Here is a 15,244-nt window from a genome sequence, read left to right on the forward strand (position 1 = left end):
CTCTACCAAATGGACAGAGCGGTAAACGGCAGGATATATTACCCATGGGTCAAGTCGCAGGAGGGAAGATATATTACCCATGGGTCAGTCTGGAGAGAGGGCGGGCAAAATCCATATCAGTCCGTCTGCTGGCCCCCTTTATATAGTGATAAAATATTCAAATCTAGCCATTACTTCACATTAGAGATGCCAGGGAGAAAACCACAGAATGTATACATGTTCTTTCAGACATGTGTTTGTTGCATTGATAGTTACATTAAAAGCCCTTCCTCCATTAGAGGAGTCCCTCATCCGGACTCACGTATGGCATTTAGGTGTGTGTGTGTGTGTGTGTGTGTGTGTGTGTGTGTGTGTGTGTGTGTGTGTGTGTGTGTGTGTGTGTGTGTGTGTGTGTGTGTGTGTGTGACATCACATGTTAAATATGATTGAGAAAGATTGCATTGAATTAGCCTTGTACTGTAAGTATGCCTTTTAAGGAAAGCTTTTCAGTGGAAGAGATATTAAAGTGATAAGGGTTTGCTTGTAGAATTTGGTCTTTCCGCGTCGTCTTCAGATCGGATGTATGCGAGGTGTCAAATATGCTTTAATTCATACATTCCAATCTTTCTCATCACACACACCTCCACGAACATGCACACATGTGCAACACGTCCACACAGTGTGTTCCAGTATGAGTGCTATAGTCTAGGAGGGATGTCTGGGTGGTTCCCTCACTGAGTGACTGCTTTGTCAGACCTGAGTCACTGTGAGACGTACAGTATAGTCACTATTTGGACAAGTAGACCCAGTCTGTGGTGTTGTACTGGGGTTATACTGAGGTTGTACTGAGGTTATACTGGGTTTATACTGAGGTTGTACTGGCGTTATACTGAGGTTGTACTGGGGTTATACTGCCGTTATACTGGGGTTGTACTGGGGTTATACTGCCGTTATACTGGGGTTGTACTGGCTTTATACTGGGGTTGTACTGGCGTTATACTGAGGTTGTACTGGGGTTATACTGGCGTTATACTGGGGGTTGTACTCGGGTTATACTGGCGTTATACTGAGGTTGTACTGAGGTTATACTGGGGTTGTACTGGCGTTATACTGGGGTTGTACTGAGGTTATACTGGGGTTGTACTGTGGTTATACTGTGGTTGTAATGGGGTTGTACTGGGGTTGTGCTGGGGCTGTGCTGGGTTATACCGGGGTTATACTGGGGTTGTACTGGGGTTATACTGGGGATGTTTTGGGGTTGTATTGAGTTATACTGGGGTTGTAATGGGGTTGTACTGGGGTTGTGCTGGGGCTGTGCTGGGTTATACCGCGGTTATACTGGGGTTGTACTGGGGTTGTACTGTTGAGTCAACAAGTTAGGGGATAAGGGGATAGATTCGCAGTATTTTCTGTTGCTGTAATTATAACCTATTTCATACTATCCTTATCATGTAATTATTGTATTATTAAGCTAGTACTATTGTTATACACTAGATAGAGTATTAGTGGTATTCCATGTATCTGATTATAACACAAAGGCAGGTGCAGGTTTAGCCCAACCACAACACCACTGCCTGTCAACATTCTATTCATATGTTTCTATTTCTAAGTAAACTTGGCTACTGTTCTTTTCTATAATCCGATTTAAATAGATTAGTTGGTGAAGAACAGAGGGCTTTATTCATATAATATGATTATGTCACTGTACTATCCCCAATCGCCAATATATACCCTCCCACTTCAAAACAGACTCACAAGGCCTAGTAAACTGTTGGTGCCATGGAGAGATCTGAGGACAGAAAAACTCAAATATTACAGCAGATATAACATTTGGATGTACTATTGTTTTTTCTATTTTTGACTATTTACTACCGCTGTGGAAAATTAATAAAGTGCCATGATTTCCCGGCTGTGTAGGTGGTAACTTGGGTCTCCTCTCTCTCTCATTTTCTCTCTCTCTGTCCTTCTCTCATCCTCCCTCAGGACACAGGGTGAAGCTAGAGGATCCCCAGAAGATGCAGTTCTCTGATAGGCTGACAGAGATTGAGCGCTACCAGCGGGCCAGCCTGAGGATGGGACCTGGTAACCCCCAGCCCCGGCCCATGCACCAGAGCCACCTGGGGCCCTCCACCCAGTCCCAGATACAAGGTAGGACCACTGACCACACAGGAACTCCTATCACACTGACTCTTTCACTCTGTCTGTCCCAATTCAGAGCTGCTCACTCATCACAAACACTCCACGTTCTGCTACAGTACTGTATAGAGGTTTGGTCTACAAATGCCTCTCCCTAACTGTGACACATAATGAACTGACAGTGTTGCTCTAACTTTATCTCTATGGGCTGAGTTAGTCTGTATGTGGCAGGCTGAGGCCCCAGGTTGAGTTAGTCTGTATGTGGCAGGCTGAGGCCCCAGGTTGAGTTAGTCTGTATGTGGCAGGCTGAGGCCCCAGGTTGAGTTAGTCTGTATGTGGCATGCTGAGGCCCCAGGTTGAGTTAGTCTGTATGTGGCAGGCTGAGGCCCCATGTTGAGTTAGTCTGCATGTGGCAGGATGAGGCCCGAGGTTGAGTTAGTCTGTATGTGGCAGGCTGAGGACCCCATAGATAAACAAAAACCCTAGACAAGACAAAAACACACATACCCACCCTCGTCACACCCTGACCTGACCAAAATAATATAGAAAACATAGATAACTAAGGTCTGTATGTGGCAGGCTGAGGCCCCAGGTTGAGTTAGTTTTATGTGGCAGGCTGAGGCCCCATGTTGAGTTAGTCTGTATGTGGCAGGCTGAGGCCCCATGTTGAGTTAGTCTGTAAGTGGCAGGCTGAGGCCCCCATGTTGAGTTAGTCTGTATGTGGCAGGCTGAGGCCCCAGGTTGAGTTAGTCTGTATGTGGCATGCTGAGGCCCCAGGTTGAGTTAGTCTGTATGTGGCAGGCTGAGGCCCCATGTTGAGTTAGTCTGCATGTGGCAGGATGAGGCCCGAGGTTGAGTTAGTCTGTATGTGGCAGGATGAGGCCCCAGGTTGAGTTAGTCTGTACGTGGCAGGCTGAGGCCTCAGGTTGAGTTAGTTTTATGTGGCAGGCTGAGGCCCCGGGTTGAGTTAGTCTGTACGTGGCAGGCTGAGGCCCCAGGTTGAGTTAGTTTTATGTGGCAGGCTGAGGCCCCAGGTTGAGTTAGTTTTATGTGGCAGGCTGAGGCCCCAGGTTGAGTTAGTCTGTATGTGGCAGGCTGAGGCCCCATGTTGAGTTAGTCTGTACGTGGCAGGCTGAGGCCCCATGTTGAGTTAGTCTGTACGTGGCAGGCTGAGGCCTCAGGTTGAGTTAGTTTTATGTGGCAGGCTGAGGCCCCGGGTTGAGTTAGTCTGTACGTGGCAGGCTGAGGCCTCAGGTTGAGTTAGTTTTATGTGGCAGGCTGAGGCCCCGGGTTGAGTTAGTCTGTACGTGGCAGGCTGAGGCCTCAGGTTGAGTTAGTTTTATGTGGCAGGCTGAGGCCCCAGGTTGAGTTAGTCTGTATGTGGCAGGCTGAGGCCCCAGGTTGAGTTAGTTTTATGTGGCAGGCTGAGGCCCAAGGTTGAGTTAGTTTTATGTGGCAGGCTGAGGCCTCAGGTTGAGTTAGTTTTATGTGGCAGGCTGAGGCCCCAGGTTGAGTTAGTTTTATGTGGCAGGCTGAGGCCCCAGGTTGAGTTAGTTTTATGTGGCAGGCTGAGGCCCAAGGTTGAGTTAGTTTTATGTGGCAGGCTGAGGCCCAAGGTTGAGTGCAACCCTCCCTGCTGATATGAGAGCCCAGACCTGGGGGAGGGTCCAGTACATTTACTGGCAGGGGCCGCTCACTCACGCCAGCTCTGTCCCCGGATGCCCTGCGTCGGTGAGGCCCGGGGCCGCAGAGAGCAGGACGCAGGGTCCAGTCTGGGGCTAGGTGGAATCCTGATCCCTGCCAAACAGCCTGACTGGAGCACTGGGGCTGGTTCACCATGTCACACTACAGCCTCAGGAATCTCACAGCCACCTGGTACCTCTGCAATCACGTCAGTCTCAGGCTGACTGGCTTAACAGGGCAGATCTGCAGTTGAGACAGTGTGGAGGAGGGGAATGTGTGTGTGTGTGTGTGTGTGTGTGTGTGTGTGTGTGTGTGTGTGTGTGTGTGTGTGTGTGTGTGTGTGTGTGTGTGTGTGTGTGTGTGTGTGTGTGTGTGTGTGTGTGTGTGTGTGTGTGTGTGTGTGTGTGTGTCTAATGGGAAAGGGGGTACGTGGGTGGAGGTTTGCTCACAGACATATGTCAGAGCTTCTGAACATGATGGCATGTCTGGAAGTGTGCAGACAAAACACTAATATGCACACACATATGCACACAGACACACACACAGACACTGTCCTCTCTCACCCACTCCCTAGTTCTCATGCAGGGGGTTAAGGCTGACAGACAGAGTGAGGCTCCTTCCCAGTTAATGAGCCTATATCAGTGTGTTGTAAAGGTGTTTAGGAGTGTTTTGCTCTCTGTTGGTGGAAGTGTATCTCTCGGTACATGGGGTTTAGCCTTGTACTCCTGACTCACCACTGTAACCTAGATACACTATATATACAAAAGTATTTGGACACCCCTTCAAATGACTGGATTCTACATCTCCACAGACACACATTGGCAGTAGAATGGCCTTACTGAAGAGCTCAGTGACTTTCAATGTGGCACTGTCATAGGATGCCACCTTTCCAACAAATCAGTTCATCAAATTTCTGCCCTGCTAGAGCTGCCCCGGTCATCTGTAAGTTCTGAAACGTCTAGGAGCAACAACGGCTAAGCCATGAAGTGAAGCCACACAAGCTCACAGAACGGGACCGCTGAATGATGAAATGCATAGAGCATAAAAATCGTCTGTCATCGTTTGTAACACTCACTACCGAGTTCCAAACTGCCTCTGGAAGCAAGGTCGGCACAATAACTGTTCGCCAGGAGCTTCATGAATTGGGTTTCCATGGTGTCGGCTGGAGTGGTGTAAAAATCGCTGCCATTGGACTCTGGAGCAGTGGAAACACGTTCTCTTGAATGATGAATAACGCTTCACCATATGGCAGGCTGATGGACGAATCTGGGTTTGGCTACCTGCCACTATAAAGGTTGGTGGAGGAGGAATAACGGTCTGGGGCTGTTTTTCATGGTTTGGGCTAGGCCCCTTAGTTCCAGTGAAGGGAAATCTTAATGCTACATTATACAATGGCATTCTGAACGATTCTGTGCTTCCAACTTTGTGGCAACAGTTTGGGGAAGGCCTTTTCCTGTTTCGGCATGACAATGCCTCCAGTGCAAAAAGCTAGGTCCATACAGAAATGGTTTGTCGAGATCAGTATGGAAGAACTTGACTGGCTTGCACAGAGCCCTGACCTCAACCCCATTGAACACCTTTGGGATGAATTGGAATGTCGACTGCGAGCCAGGCCTAATCGCCCAACATCAGTGCTGACCTCACTAATGTCTTTGTGGCTGAATGGAAGCAAGTCCCAGCAGCAATGTTCCAACATCTAGTAGAAAGCCTTCTCAGAAGAGTGGAGGCTGTTATAGCAGCAAAGTGGGGACCAACTCCATATAGATGCCAATGATTTTGGAATGAGATGTTCAACGAGCAGGTGTCCACATACCTTTGGTCATGTAGTGTAGCTGAGCTTAAACAACTCTGTTAATCAGCCAGTGCCATGGACCAGGCAGGACCATGAGTAGTTAGCATCTATACAACTAAAGACAGTACTACTGTTACACATTTCTTGATGGTTTAAAGTTTGTGTTCTGCACGTGAATGCGTGTTGTCTGTCATTGGAACGGCCCTGGCAGGTAAGCTTATCCAGATGGACTTACAATGCCGTTAAAAAGTATTTGCTCCCTTTCTGATTTTCTCTATTTTTGCATATTTTTTATACTGAATGATATCAGATCTTCAATCAAAACCTAATATTAGATCAGTGGTGGAAAAAGTACTTAGGTAAAAGTAAAGATACCTTAATAGAAAATGATTCAAGTAAAAGTGAAAGTCACCCAGTAAAATACTACTTGAGTAAAAGTCTAAAAGTATTTGATTTTTAATATACTTAAGTATCAAAAATCCTTGTCCCATCGCGCTCTATTGAGTCCTTTTGGCAGGCCGGATGCACGCTGACTCGTGTCGCCAGTTGTACGGTGTTTCCTCCAACACATTGGTGCGGTTGGCTTCCGGGTTAAGTGAGCAGTGTGTCAACAAGCAGTGCGGCTTGGCAGGGTCTTGTTTCAGAGGACGCATGGCTCTCGACCTACGTCTCTCTCGACCTTCGCCAACTCTCGACCTTCGCCAGTTGCAGCGATGGGACAAGACTGAAACTACCAATTGGATATCACAAAAAAGGGGTAAAAAGTAAATGTAATTTCTCAAATATACTGAAATAACAAAAGTAATAGTAAAACTCCTTTCAAATTCCTTATATAAAGCAAACCAGAGGGCACAATTCCAGGGGTACACTCTAACACTCACTAGGCAGGTAGCCTAGTGGTTAGAGTGTTGAACTTGTAACCGAAAGGTTGGAAGCTCGAATCCTCTGAGCTGACAAGGTAAAAAATCTGTCGTTCTGCCCCTGAACAAGGCAGTTACACTGTTCCTAGGCTGTCATTGAATATAAGGATTTGTTCCTAACTGACTTGCCTAGTTAAATATAGGCAAAACAAGCAAAGAAAACATTTGTGTTTAGCGAGTCCTCCAGATCAGAGGCAGTAGGGAAGTTCATTGGACCACTTTCCTGTCCTGCTAAGCATTCAAAATGTAATGAGTACTTCTGGGTGTCAGGGAAAATGTACGGAGTAAAAAGTACATGATTTTTGTTAGGAATATAGTGAAGTAAAAGTAAAAGTTGTCAAAAAATAATAATAGTTAAGTACAAATACAAAAAAAACGACTTAACTAGTACTTTAAGTATTCTTACTTAAGTACTTTACACAACTGTATTAGATGAAGGGAACATGAGTTTACAAATAACAAAAGAAAATTCTATTTATTTTATTAATTTAATGAAATAAGTTTGTAATTGTTGTGTTTTTTGTTCACTCAGGTTCCCTTTATCTAATATTAGGTTTTGGTTGAAGATCTGATAACATTTTGTGTAAAAAAAATATGCAAAAGTAGAGAAAATTATAAAGGGGGCAAATACTTTTTCACGGCACAGTATCCATAAGGGCTTGCTAAATATCTCCAAATTCTTCCTGTCTAGCAGGGCAGCAGTGAGATGGCAAGTGACGAAAGGCTCTGTGCTCTGCACTCGTCTGCCTAGCTGCAGGGGGATCAGTGCAGATCTTTATAAGCATGTCAGATCTCAAAGGCCTGCACCAATACAACACACACACACTGGGTGCACACACTCCTTCAGCACAGACACACCACATTCATGCGGCTCAGAGCTGCCAGGGATGAGATGCATAGAGCTCCAAACTGATTCCACACAACACCCGCCAGAGGCTAGAGGCCCTCTCTGAAGTGTGTGTGTTCGTGTGCGTGTGCGTGCGTTCGTGTGCATGTAGACACAAGGAGGGGAGGACTGTACAATCACACACACCTTAATCTCTGGTATTACCACCATGACTGTGTAGCTCAGGGCTAATGCTAAAATAATCAAATAACAGTGGAGAGATGTTTTCCCTCTCCTTTCTACCTAGGCTTATATGTACCTTACATTTACACTTTTTGTTCATTTAGCAGACGCTCTTATCCAGAGCGACTTACAGGAGTAATTAGTGTTAAGTGCCTTGCTCATGGGCACATCGGCATATTTTTCACTTAGTCGGCTCGGGGATTCAAACCAGCAACCTTTCGATTACTAGCCACTAGGCTACCTGCCGCCAATGTACTGTACACTTTGACACAGATCACTGGGCATGGCCATGTACAGAATTTATAGTAGTCATGCTTAGACAACACACTAATACAAACCTAGCTCAAACTAAAATAGTCCCTTGGTAATACGGGGATGTATTTACATATAAACACGACACACACCTCTGCTTTTGGCAGCCATCGCAGAAAGAGTTGTATCTTGCAGATACATTTAGTCCTGGATCTGTTTGTTTGAGAGTCACTGGGTAATAGATGAGCCGTCAACACTTTAGAATGAAATGGATTCTCATCTTCTGATTGCTAAATATGTTTTCTATTATCTACACAGAAACCCAGAGTTTACAGCCGACAACAACAGGAAAAGATACAATGTAATCTCCTGCTAAAGCCCATTGCTTCATATAGTTTTCTGAGCCAGGAAATAGTGTCTGAGTTTTGTCGTCAACATAACACTTTTGAGATGTCTGCTAAACGCTGCCCTGGTTCCTCAGACGTACACACACATACAGAATACACACACACAGACACACACACACAAAGTTACGTGCCAATGTTGCAAGCTCTGCTAGTGCTCCAGACAGACGGGATCATTAAGAGCTCATTACAGCACATGCAGTGACAGGATTCCAGCGCTCGGCTCACCACTTGTTTTTGTTCAGCCGTGGCCACAGGTGAGCCTGCTAGATGTGAAGAATTATCCTACGGGAGGGCATGTGGGAAGCTGTGTGTGTGTATGGCTCTGCCAGAGCAGTAAAGCAAATCCCACACTCAGACAATCGGATACCATACCATTTTATTCTGGTTTTCTAAATGTGTATGTGTGTGTTCTAATGATATTCAGAGAATGCTGTCCATCTCCTTAAAGCACCCTGTGTATATTGTCTACAGTTTTTACCAGTCAAACCACGCAGACAAAGAGGCAAAGATGTTGAAGATGTTAAGATTAAATGGAAAGAAGATTAGATTTCAGGGAGACGCTGCAAAAATAATCCTAGAGATTCCAGTTTTCCTCATTCTCTTTTCTAATGGAGGCACACTTAACCAGCCTCAGACTGCTTTAACAAGGTCTCCAGACCAGAGCTGTTCTTTTAACTTAAATGTTTTTAGAAGAAAAAAAAGACAGTGTCAATTTAATCGTTGAATACAAAGTATTTTGCCTTTTGAGGTGGTATCATTTAACATGCTATTTGTTCCAACACCTGCGTTCCTAACTGGATGAATATCAGATACTAGCATAACTTTCCGCCATCTAGTCAAGTGCTCGCTGCTTTGATGAGGGCCCAAGAAACGCGTTGCTGAGGAGGTGTGTGTGTGTGTGTGGGTGTGTGATGGCTGTGAGTGATAAAACACACTCTGGTTGTATTAATGCTCTCACCCCGATGAGGGATCTAGTCTTAATGATTCTAGCAGAGCAGGAAACAAAGGACCACCTCCTTGCTGCCCAGGACGATCCCATCTCAGCACCCTGTTAAGACCCCTCTAAAGACTGGCATGTCAGCATGCCAGGAGACTGTAGTTCTGGGGTTAGGGTAACCTCATCTCACATTAAATCAAGGCTAAGATAATACAAGAAGCTTCTCATTATGCTTCATAGAATGTACAGTATGATTCACAAGTTGGCATGCTAAGCCATTACACCTGGGAGATGTATATATGTGATATGTTACATGAAAACCATTTACTGGTGGTTACAGGAGATGCTGTGAAGTACTCCTCCAATACATCAAAACTGTTCCAATGACAAATATCTGCAGCCATTCTACTGTGGTGAAATGTCAAATAGCTGAATCTATCCTGGATTCTCTCTGGTTGTGAAAATCCTGCTAGCTATAGTGAGGCCCTACCCCTCCTCCCTTGTCCACAGGGACCACACTGTTTACTCCACATAAACAAGATGGCTGGCCCCCTAAGCAAACGCCTGCGCCAGTCTCTATCACTAACAGCCCTGATCAGACCCAGAGCCCTTAACCGCTGGTCCAGTGTCAGATTTGATTTAATCCTCCTAATGGTAAATGTTAGGATGTGGAGTTGGGTAATCTGGATCTGTGTCTAGCTCAAGCCTCAAACCCACTCTAACAGCCAGCAGGACATGATCAACCAATTAGAACCAACAAAGAGTCACTGTGAGACACAACAAACATGCCAGTCCCTGGAGCAGGCAACCAGGCACATTGCACATGCTTATAGATGGCAAGGCCATGTCTCTGTTTGGAAGTAGCAGATGTGGTTACTGGGTAGTTGTGTTGGTCTGTGGGTCGTTGACTATATGTCAGGACAAGACCAGAGAGAGGTGACCATGCTGTGAGCCTGGTAGAAAGGCTGTTGGCTACAAGCTCCATTTGGGCATCAATGCATGCTGGTCCGTGCCAAACCCGTACAGGAAAGGAGCACTATGGCCAAACGCAACCAAAACTAGCGGGAATCCAGACCAGCGACTAGTGATTCCGTTTTACTTTTACAGGGCTGTATTTACATAATATGTCAAAGGCAACCATGGAGTTTATTTGTTATGGTGCCTAAGAGCTGCACTTGTGGTCACTCTATTTTTTTGACCTTAGGATGAATTACTCAAACTGAAAATGTTTTTGTTCACCAATAAAAAAATATTCTCTTTTGAAGCCATCTCTCCACAGTCAAAAGAAAAAGAGAAGGGAAAGCAAGTTTTTTACCAGACTCAACTGTTTGTGTTAGTTATAATTTAACATCAGAGCCGGGTCCAGTATTACATTTCAGCAATTACAGCCACTACATGTGTGCATGAGCAGTCTCTATTGACTCTGAGGAGAGGGGAAAGGGAAGGAGGGAGGGTGCGGGGCTCTCAAATAGAACGTAGGATTTTTCAGCCAATGTGTTTGTTTTTACTCATGTTAAAAGTGAGGGCTCAAAAGACATATAAAATGTCCCACATAGCTGAGCCAAGGACTTGTTCCTCCCCCTCTCTCTCTCTCTCTCTCTCTCTCTCTCTCTCTCTCTCACTCTCTCCATCTCTGTCTCTCTCTCTCTCTCTTTCTCTCTCTCTCCGTCTCTCTCTCTCTCTCCTTCTCTGTCTCTCTCTCTCTCTACTTCTCTGTCTCTCTCTCTCTCCTTCTGTCTCTCTCTCTCTCCTTCTCTGTCTCTCTCTCTCTCTACTTCTCTGTCTCTCTCTCTCTCCTTCTGTCTCTCTCTCTCTCCTTCTCTGTCTCTCTCTCTCTCTACTTCTCTGTCTCTCTCTCTCCTTCTCTGTCTCTCTCTCTCTCTCTCTCTTTCTCTCTCTCTCCGTCTCTCACTCTCTTTCTCTCTCTCTCTCTCTCTCTCTCTCCTCTGTCTCTCTCTGTCTCTCTCTCGACTCTCACATTTTCTTTCTTCGTAGCGACGCCTAGGGCCTAAGTGAAACAGGAAGCCAGCACAAGCCCGGCATTCACTGTGTCTCAATGACACGCTTCATTGCGCCAGGCGCATTACATGTCTCTGAGGCGCTGCCGGATCCGGAGTCACGAGGAAGAACGCCATCTTGGTTCGAAATGTCTCAGCAGACGCCCTTTCATCTCCAACTGCACTTCAAATGCAGATTGTGTGTTTATTTGTGTCCTCCCAGCCATCAGTGGCGCCGCCCCAAAAACGTTAATATTTGTGACGCAGCCGTTGTCTCCTACCAATCCTGCATCTACCCCTTACCCCCTAATCTCTGGCCCCGCCCGGGGGCCGAGCCTCTTATTAACAGGGGTAATCTGTGCCGCTGGTATTGACGTTGTCCACAGGCCAATCAAAATATTTTTAAAAAATGTTTATTTTCTTGAGCGAATTGCACCAGCTGCTTCGAAGCCTTTCTGAATAACCCCATTTATGTGTAAGAATTTCCCATTGTGGGGCGAAGCTCGGAACCTCTCAGTGGCTGAGTGCTGATCTGGGCCTTTGGAGAGGAAGTAGAGTAGCTCCGAGGGTGAGAGAGCTTTTACACACCTCAGCCCCAGCCAGCCTGGGCCCAGTGTGGGCATAGGTGAACGACCCCTCCCCTCCACCTCCTCTCCCTGTTCCTGGCCCCTCTCAAGGTCAGGATCACTACTGCTAATATAGCGGTTAGGATGTTGTTCCTCACCTCATACTGTAGCGTAGTGTTACTGTAGCAGGATGAGGGCCAGGGACATGACCAGAGTACTCTCCAGGCCTTAGTTACTGTATGTTAATGGAAAACTGCCATGCAAATATGTATGCCTATGAATCTGTATGTGTACTAGTGTTTATGAGAATGTTTGTGCGCGGGTGTGTGTGTGTGTGTGTGTGTGTGTGTGTGTGTGTGTGTGTGTGTGTGTGTGTGTGTGTGTGTGTGTGTGTGTGTGTGTGTGTGTGTGTGTGTGTGTGTGTGTGTGTGTGTGTGTGTGTGTGTGTGTGGGTGTGTGTGTTAACTGTCTGAGACAAGAGGCATGAAAAATACAGAGAGAGAATAATTGAGGAGGCTTGGACTACATATACATATCACCTGAGACTATTCACACTATATAACATCTTCAAGAACAGCTAAGGACAACATTTGACACATTCTGTTTCATAATTGTACATTAATAGATCAAACTGTCATACAAATATAATAACAGGAGATATATGACAGTGTCTCTATGAATCTGTATGTGTACTAGGGTTTGTATGAGAATGTTTGTGCATGTGTGTGTGTACAAGCATGGGTGTTTGAGGTCCATGGTTCGTGCAGGTTGGCTTGTAACAACTGCCCCATCTCAGACCGAGAGCAAACAGACACTATTTGCATGTCAAATTGTCAGCCTCCTGCGGTGTGGCCGTTGAGTGTGAACCAGGGTCCCACGCGCTGCGCCAGTAGGGATTCTTCTCTCCCTGACAGGCTGACTGGACAGGCCAACAAAGGCCTCACACCTCCGCTCACCAGCCCCTTGAGAGACCAAAATATTCTTGTTAGCTCCAACAACCCATCAGCCCTGCTTTCCCAGGCCCTCTCTCCAGTCTCACTCCAGTGAGAGCTCCCCCTCTGCCCTTCTCTCTGCTCAGTCAGCACAGACAGACCTGTCACAGGTAGACAGTTCCCCAAACATGTTGCAGGCTTTTTTTAGGGCATTGAGGAGATGGGAGAGTAGCTACACTCCCCTCACTCAAACTCATTAAGTGCACATAACTACAGAATCATAACCTGAAACAATTATCTCTAAATACTTTGTACTTGTACTGTGCACCAGAATTAGAAACACTCATGTTATGAGGTTTTTGTCATACCGCACAGATTCAGTACCTGCCCAGGCTACAGTATTAGCAGGCTAGTGTCATGTCTAAATTCTCCTTAATTAACACATAATATCTGTGTTCATTGCAGCCCTGTGGTCTGACCAGATTGACCCACCAGCTCTGAAGACATGCAAAGTGGAGGACGACCTCAGATGGTCAAGTAAGAGAGATATAATATATACTCTGCCCTGGGTCCTATCCTCCTAAACTCATCTGAATCGTCTTTCTTCTCACTTGTGCTTTCTCTCCATTATTTTATAATTCTCTCTCTCTCTCTCTCTCTCTCTCTCTCTCTCTCTCTCTCTCTCTCTCTCTCTCTCTCTCTCTCTCTCTCTCTCTCTCTCTCTCTCTCTCTCTCTCTCTCTCTCTCTCTCTCTCTCTCTCTCTCTCTCTCTCTCTCTCTCAACAGTACGAAGTAAACACAACAAACATTCTGCTCTCCTTAGATGACCCCAAATTTTTTGCGTGTGTGTGCAGGCCAGTATGGCAAGATGTTTGCAAGTGTTGTTTGTTGGTTTCTGAGGCTCAATCATAACATGCCAGGCCCAATCATGGCACAGTATAAGAGGTGTGGCGAACAATAAGAGATTACCATAATTACCAGTCTTGGACTACATATACATATCACCCAAGACAATTCACACAATATAACCTCATCAAGAGGAGCTAAGGACACAAATTGAGAAATTCTGCATCATAATTGTACATCAATAGTTAATCAAACATTTTTCTGACACAGTGCAATTAATATAGAGATATTGGAAAAGCTCGAACTATGGGTATGGCAATGGGTGTTCCACTCGTTGTGACATTTTTGGGAATGTGTTTCGGTTTGCCCTCAGGGCTCTGGATCCCAGAACATTCCAGAACACCCCGTAGCTCCCCTCTCCCTCCCTCCCTGCTTCCCTCCATCATGGTGTTTTGGCACTCTTCTTCTCCTGCCTCACGGCCACTCAGCCACCCACCCGTCCTCTTCCCAGAAACCACCGCACCAGACCTGCTGAGTCATCTGCTCACACACCCTTCCATGTTACTCCTAGATGCTCCTTGTACTCACACACCCTTCTGTAGGACTGATCAGTTGGGCTTGCTGGAAGTTTTCAATACGTTTGATGAGGAAAGCCCCTGGGGTAAAACAGTATTTTAGGTGTGACTGTCAGTGATTTTCAAAAACAACAGAGCAGTTTCATAATTTTCCCCTGATTTAGAATGAGGAGATGGAATGTATAGATTGGCAAATTGCCCTTGCCAGATATTCATTTCAGAGCAAGATATTCACTAAGTTGTGAAAAGTAGAATTGACGTTTGATGGGGACTATTGTTATTGAGGTTGATGTCCCAATGTCTAATCATGAAATTCCAACCCAATTCCAAAGAGACTGAAATATAAATAAATTAGTACGACAATAAATAATACATAGGAGTGTACATGCCACCTGGCCAGATCTTGCAAACTCTTTAGCAATAACAAATATTAATAGAACCCATCCAGGTAATTTAGTTATCCAAACTCCTAAATCATATCTGGTTCGTTGATACATTAGGAAAATCTCTGTGTTTTATCATCACAAACTCCCTAATGCCTCGATCGTGTTGCTAGTGATAAATAGGGCCATGCAAAACTTGCTTGGCTCACATGTTACAGTGGCTACCATGGATAGGTCTTTGGGGTTGTTGACGTGTTATTCTATTTGCATCAGATGCGAAGCTCTGACCCCAAGGCCTAAGCGCTTATACAAACATCTACAGATCATTTGTGTTCATTTGTGTCTCCTATTCTTTGGCTTGTGGACCAACATTATTTGCCTGGCTTTGTATTGCTTGGCCATACTGATGTCAACTGTGACCATCCTTGTAGCATTTGGTCAATAATAAAAACTATAAAAACTCTCATCACATCTCAAATCAGTGATGGTCTGGGAAGCATGGGACAGTCACTTGTCTCTGGCTGCGGTCTGTGGGGGAGATGAAAGGAGAAGAGATCTATCTCTCCATCTATCTCTCTCTGGGCCATCCTGATCTGAGGTTTTCTCTTTCTCTTTCCCACCTCTCCGCTCATTTGCCTGAGACACCATTCCCTGGGTGCTATTTGTCGACGTTTGCATTCAGAGTAAACATTTCACAGGTGAGCACCTGGATTTGCATCCCTTCACCCCTCCACACACACCTCGCTGGCGGCCTCTGCTCGCCCTTATGT

The 15,244-nt window shown here is 45.6% G+C and overlaps 1 protein-coding gene across 2 annotated transcripts in view; it reads left to right on the forward strand.

The window, feature by feature from the left end:
* The window catches only part of LOC139375301 (runt-related transcription factor 3-like), an 81,226-nt gene that overhangs the window by 52,785 nt on the left and 13,197 nt on the right, over nt 1-15,244 (forward strand). Inside the window, exons 6-7 of one of the 2 annotated variants that reach the window (XM_071116944.1) lie at nt 1,963-2,127; nt 13,136-13,207. In XM_071116944.1, the coding sequence (XP_070973045.1) occupies nt 1,963-2,127; nt 13,136-13,207 (237 nt within the window). The remainder of the gene's footprint in view (nt 1-1,962; nt 2,128-13,135; nt 13,208-15,244) is intronic. The other variant, XM_071116943.1, reaches the window with a different exon arrangement.

The sequence above is a fragment of the Oncorhynchus clarkii genome, chromosome 19 (assembly GCF_045791955.1).
Source record: "Oncorhynchus clarkii lewisi isolate Uvic-CL-2024 chromosome 19, UVic_Ocla_1.0, whole genome shotgun sequence".
Lineage (NCBI taxonomy): Eukaryota > Metazoa > Chordata > Actinopteri > Salmoniformes > Salmonidae > Oncorhynchus > Oncorhynchus clarkii.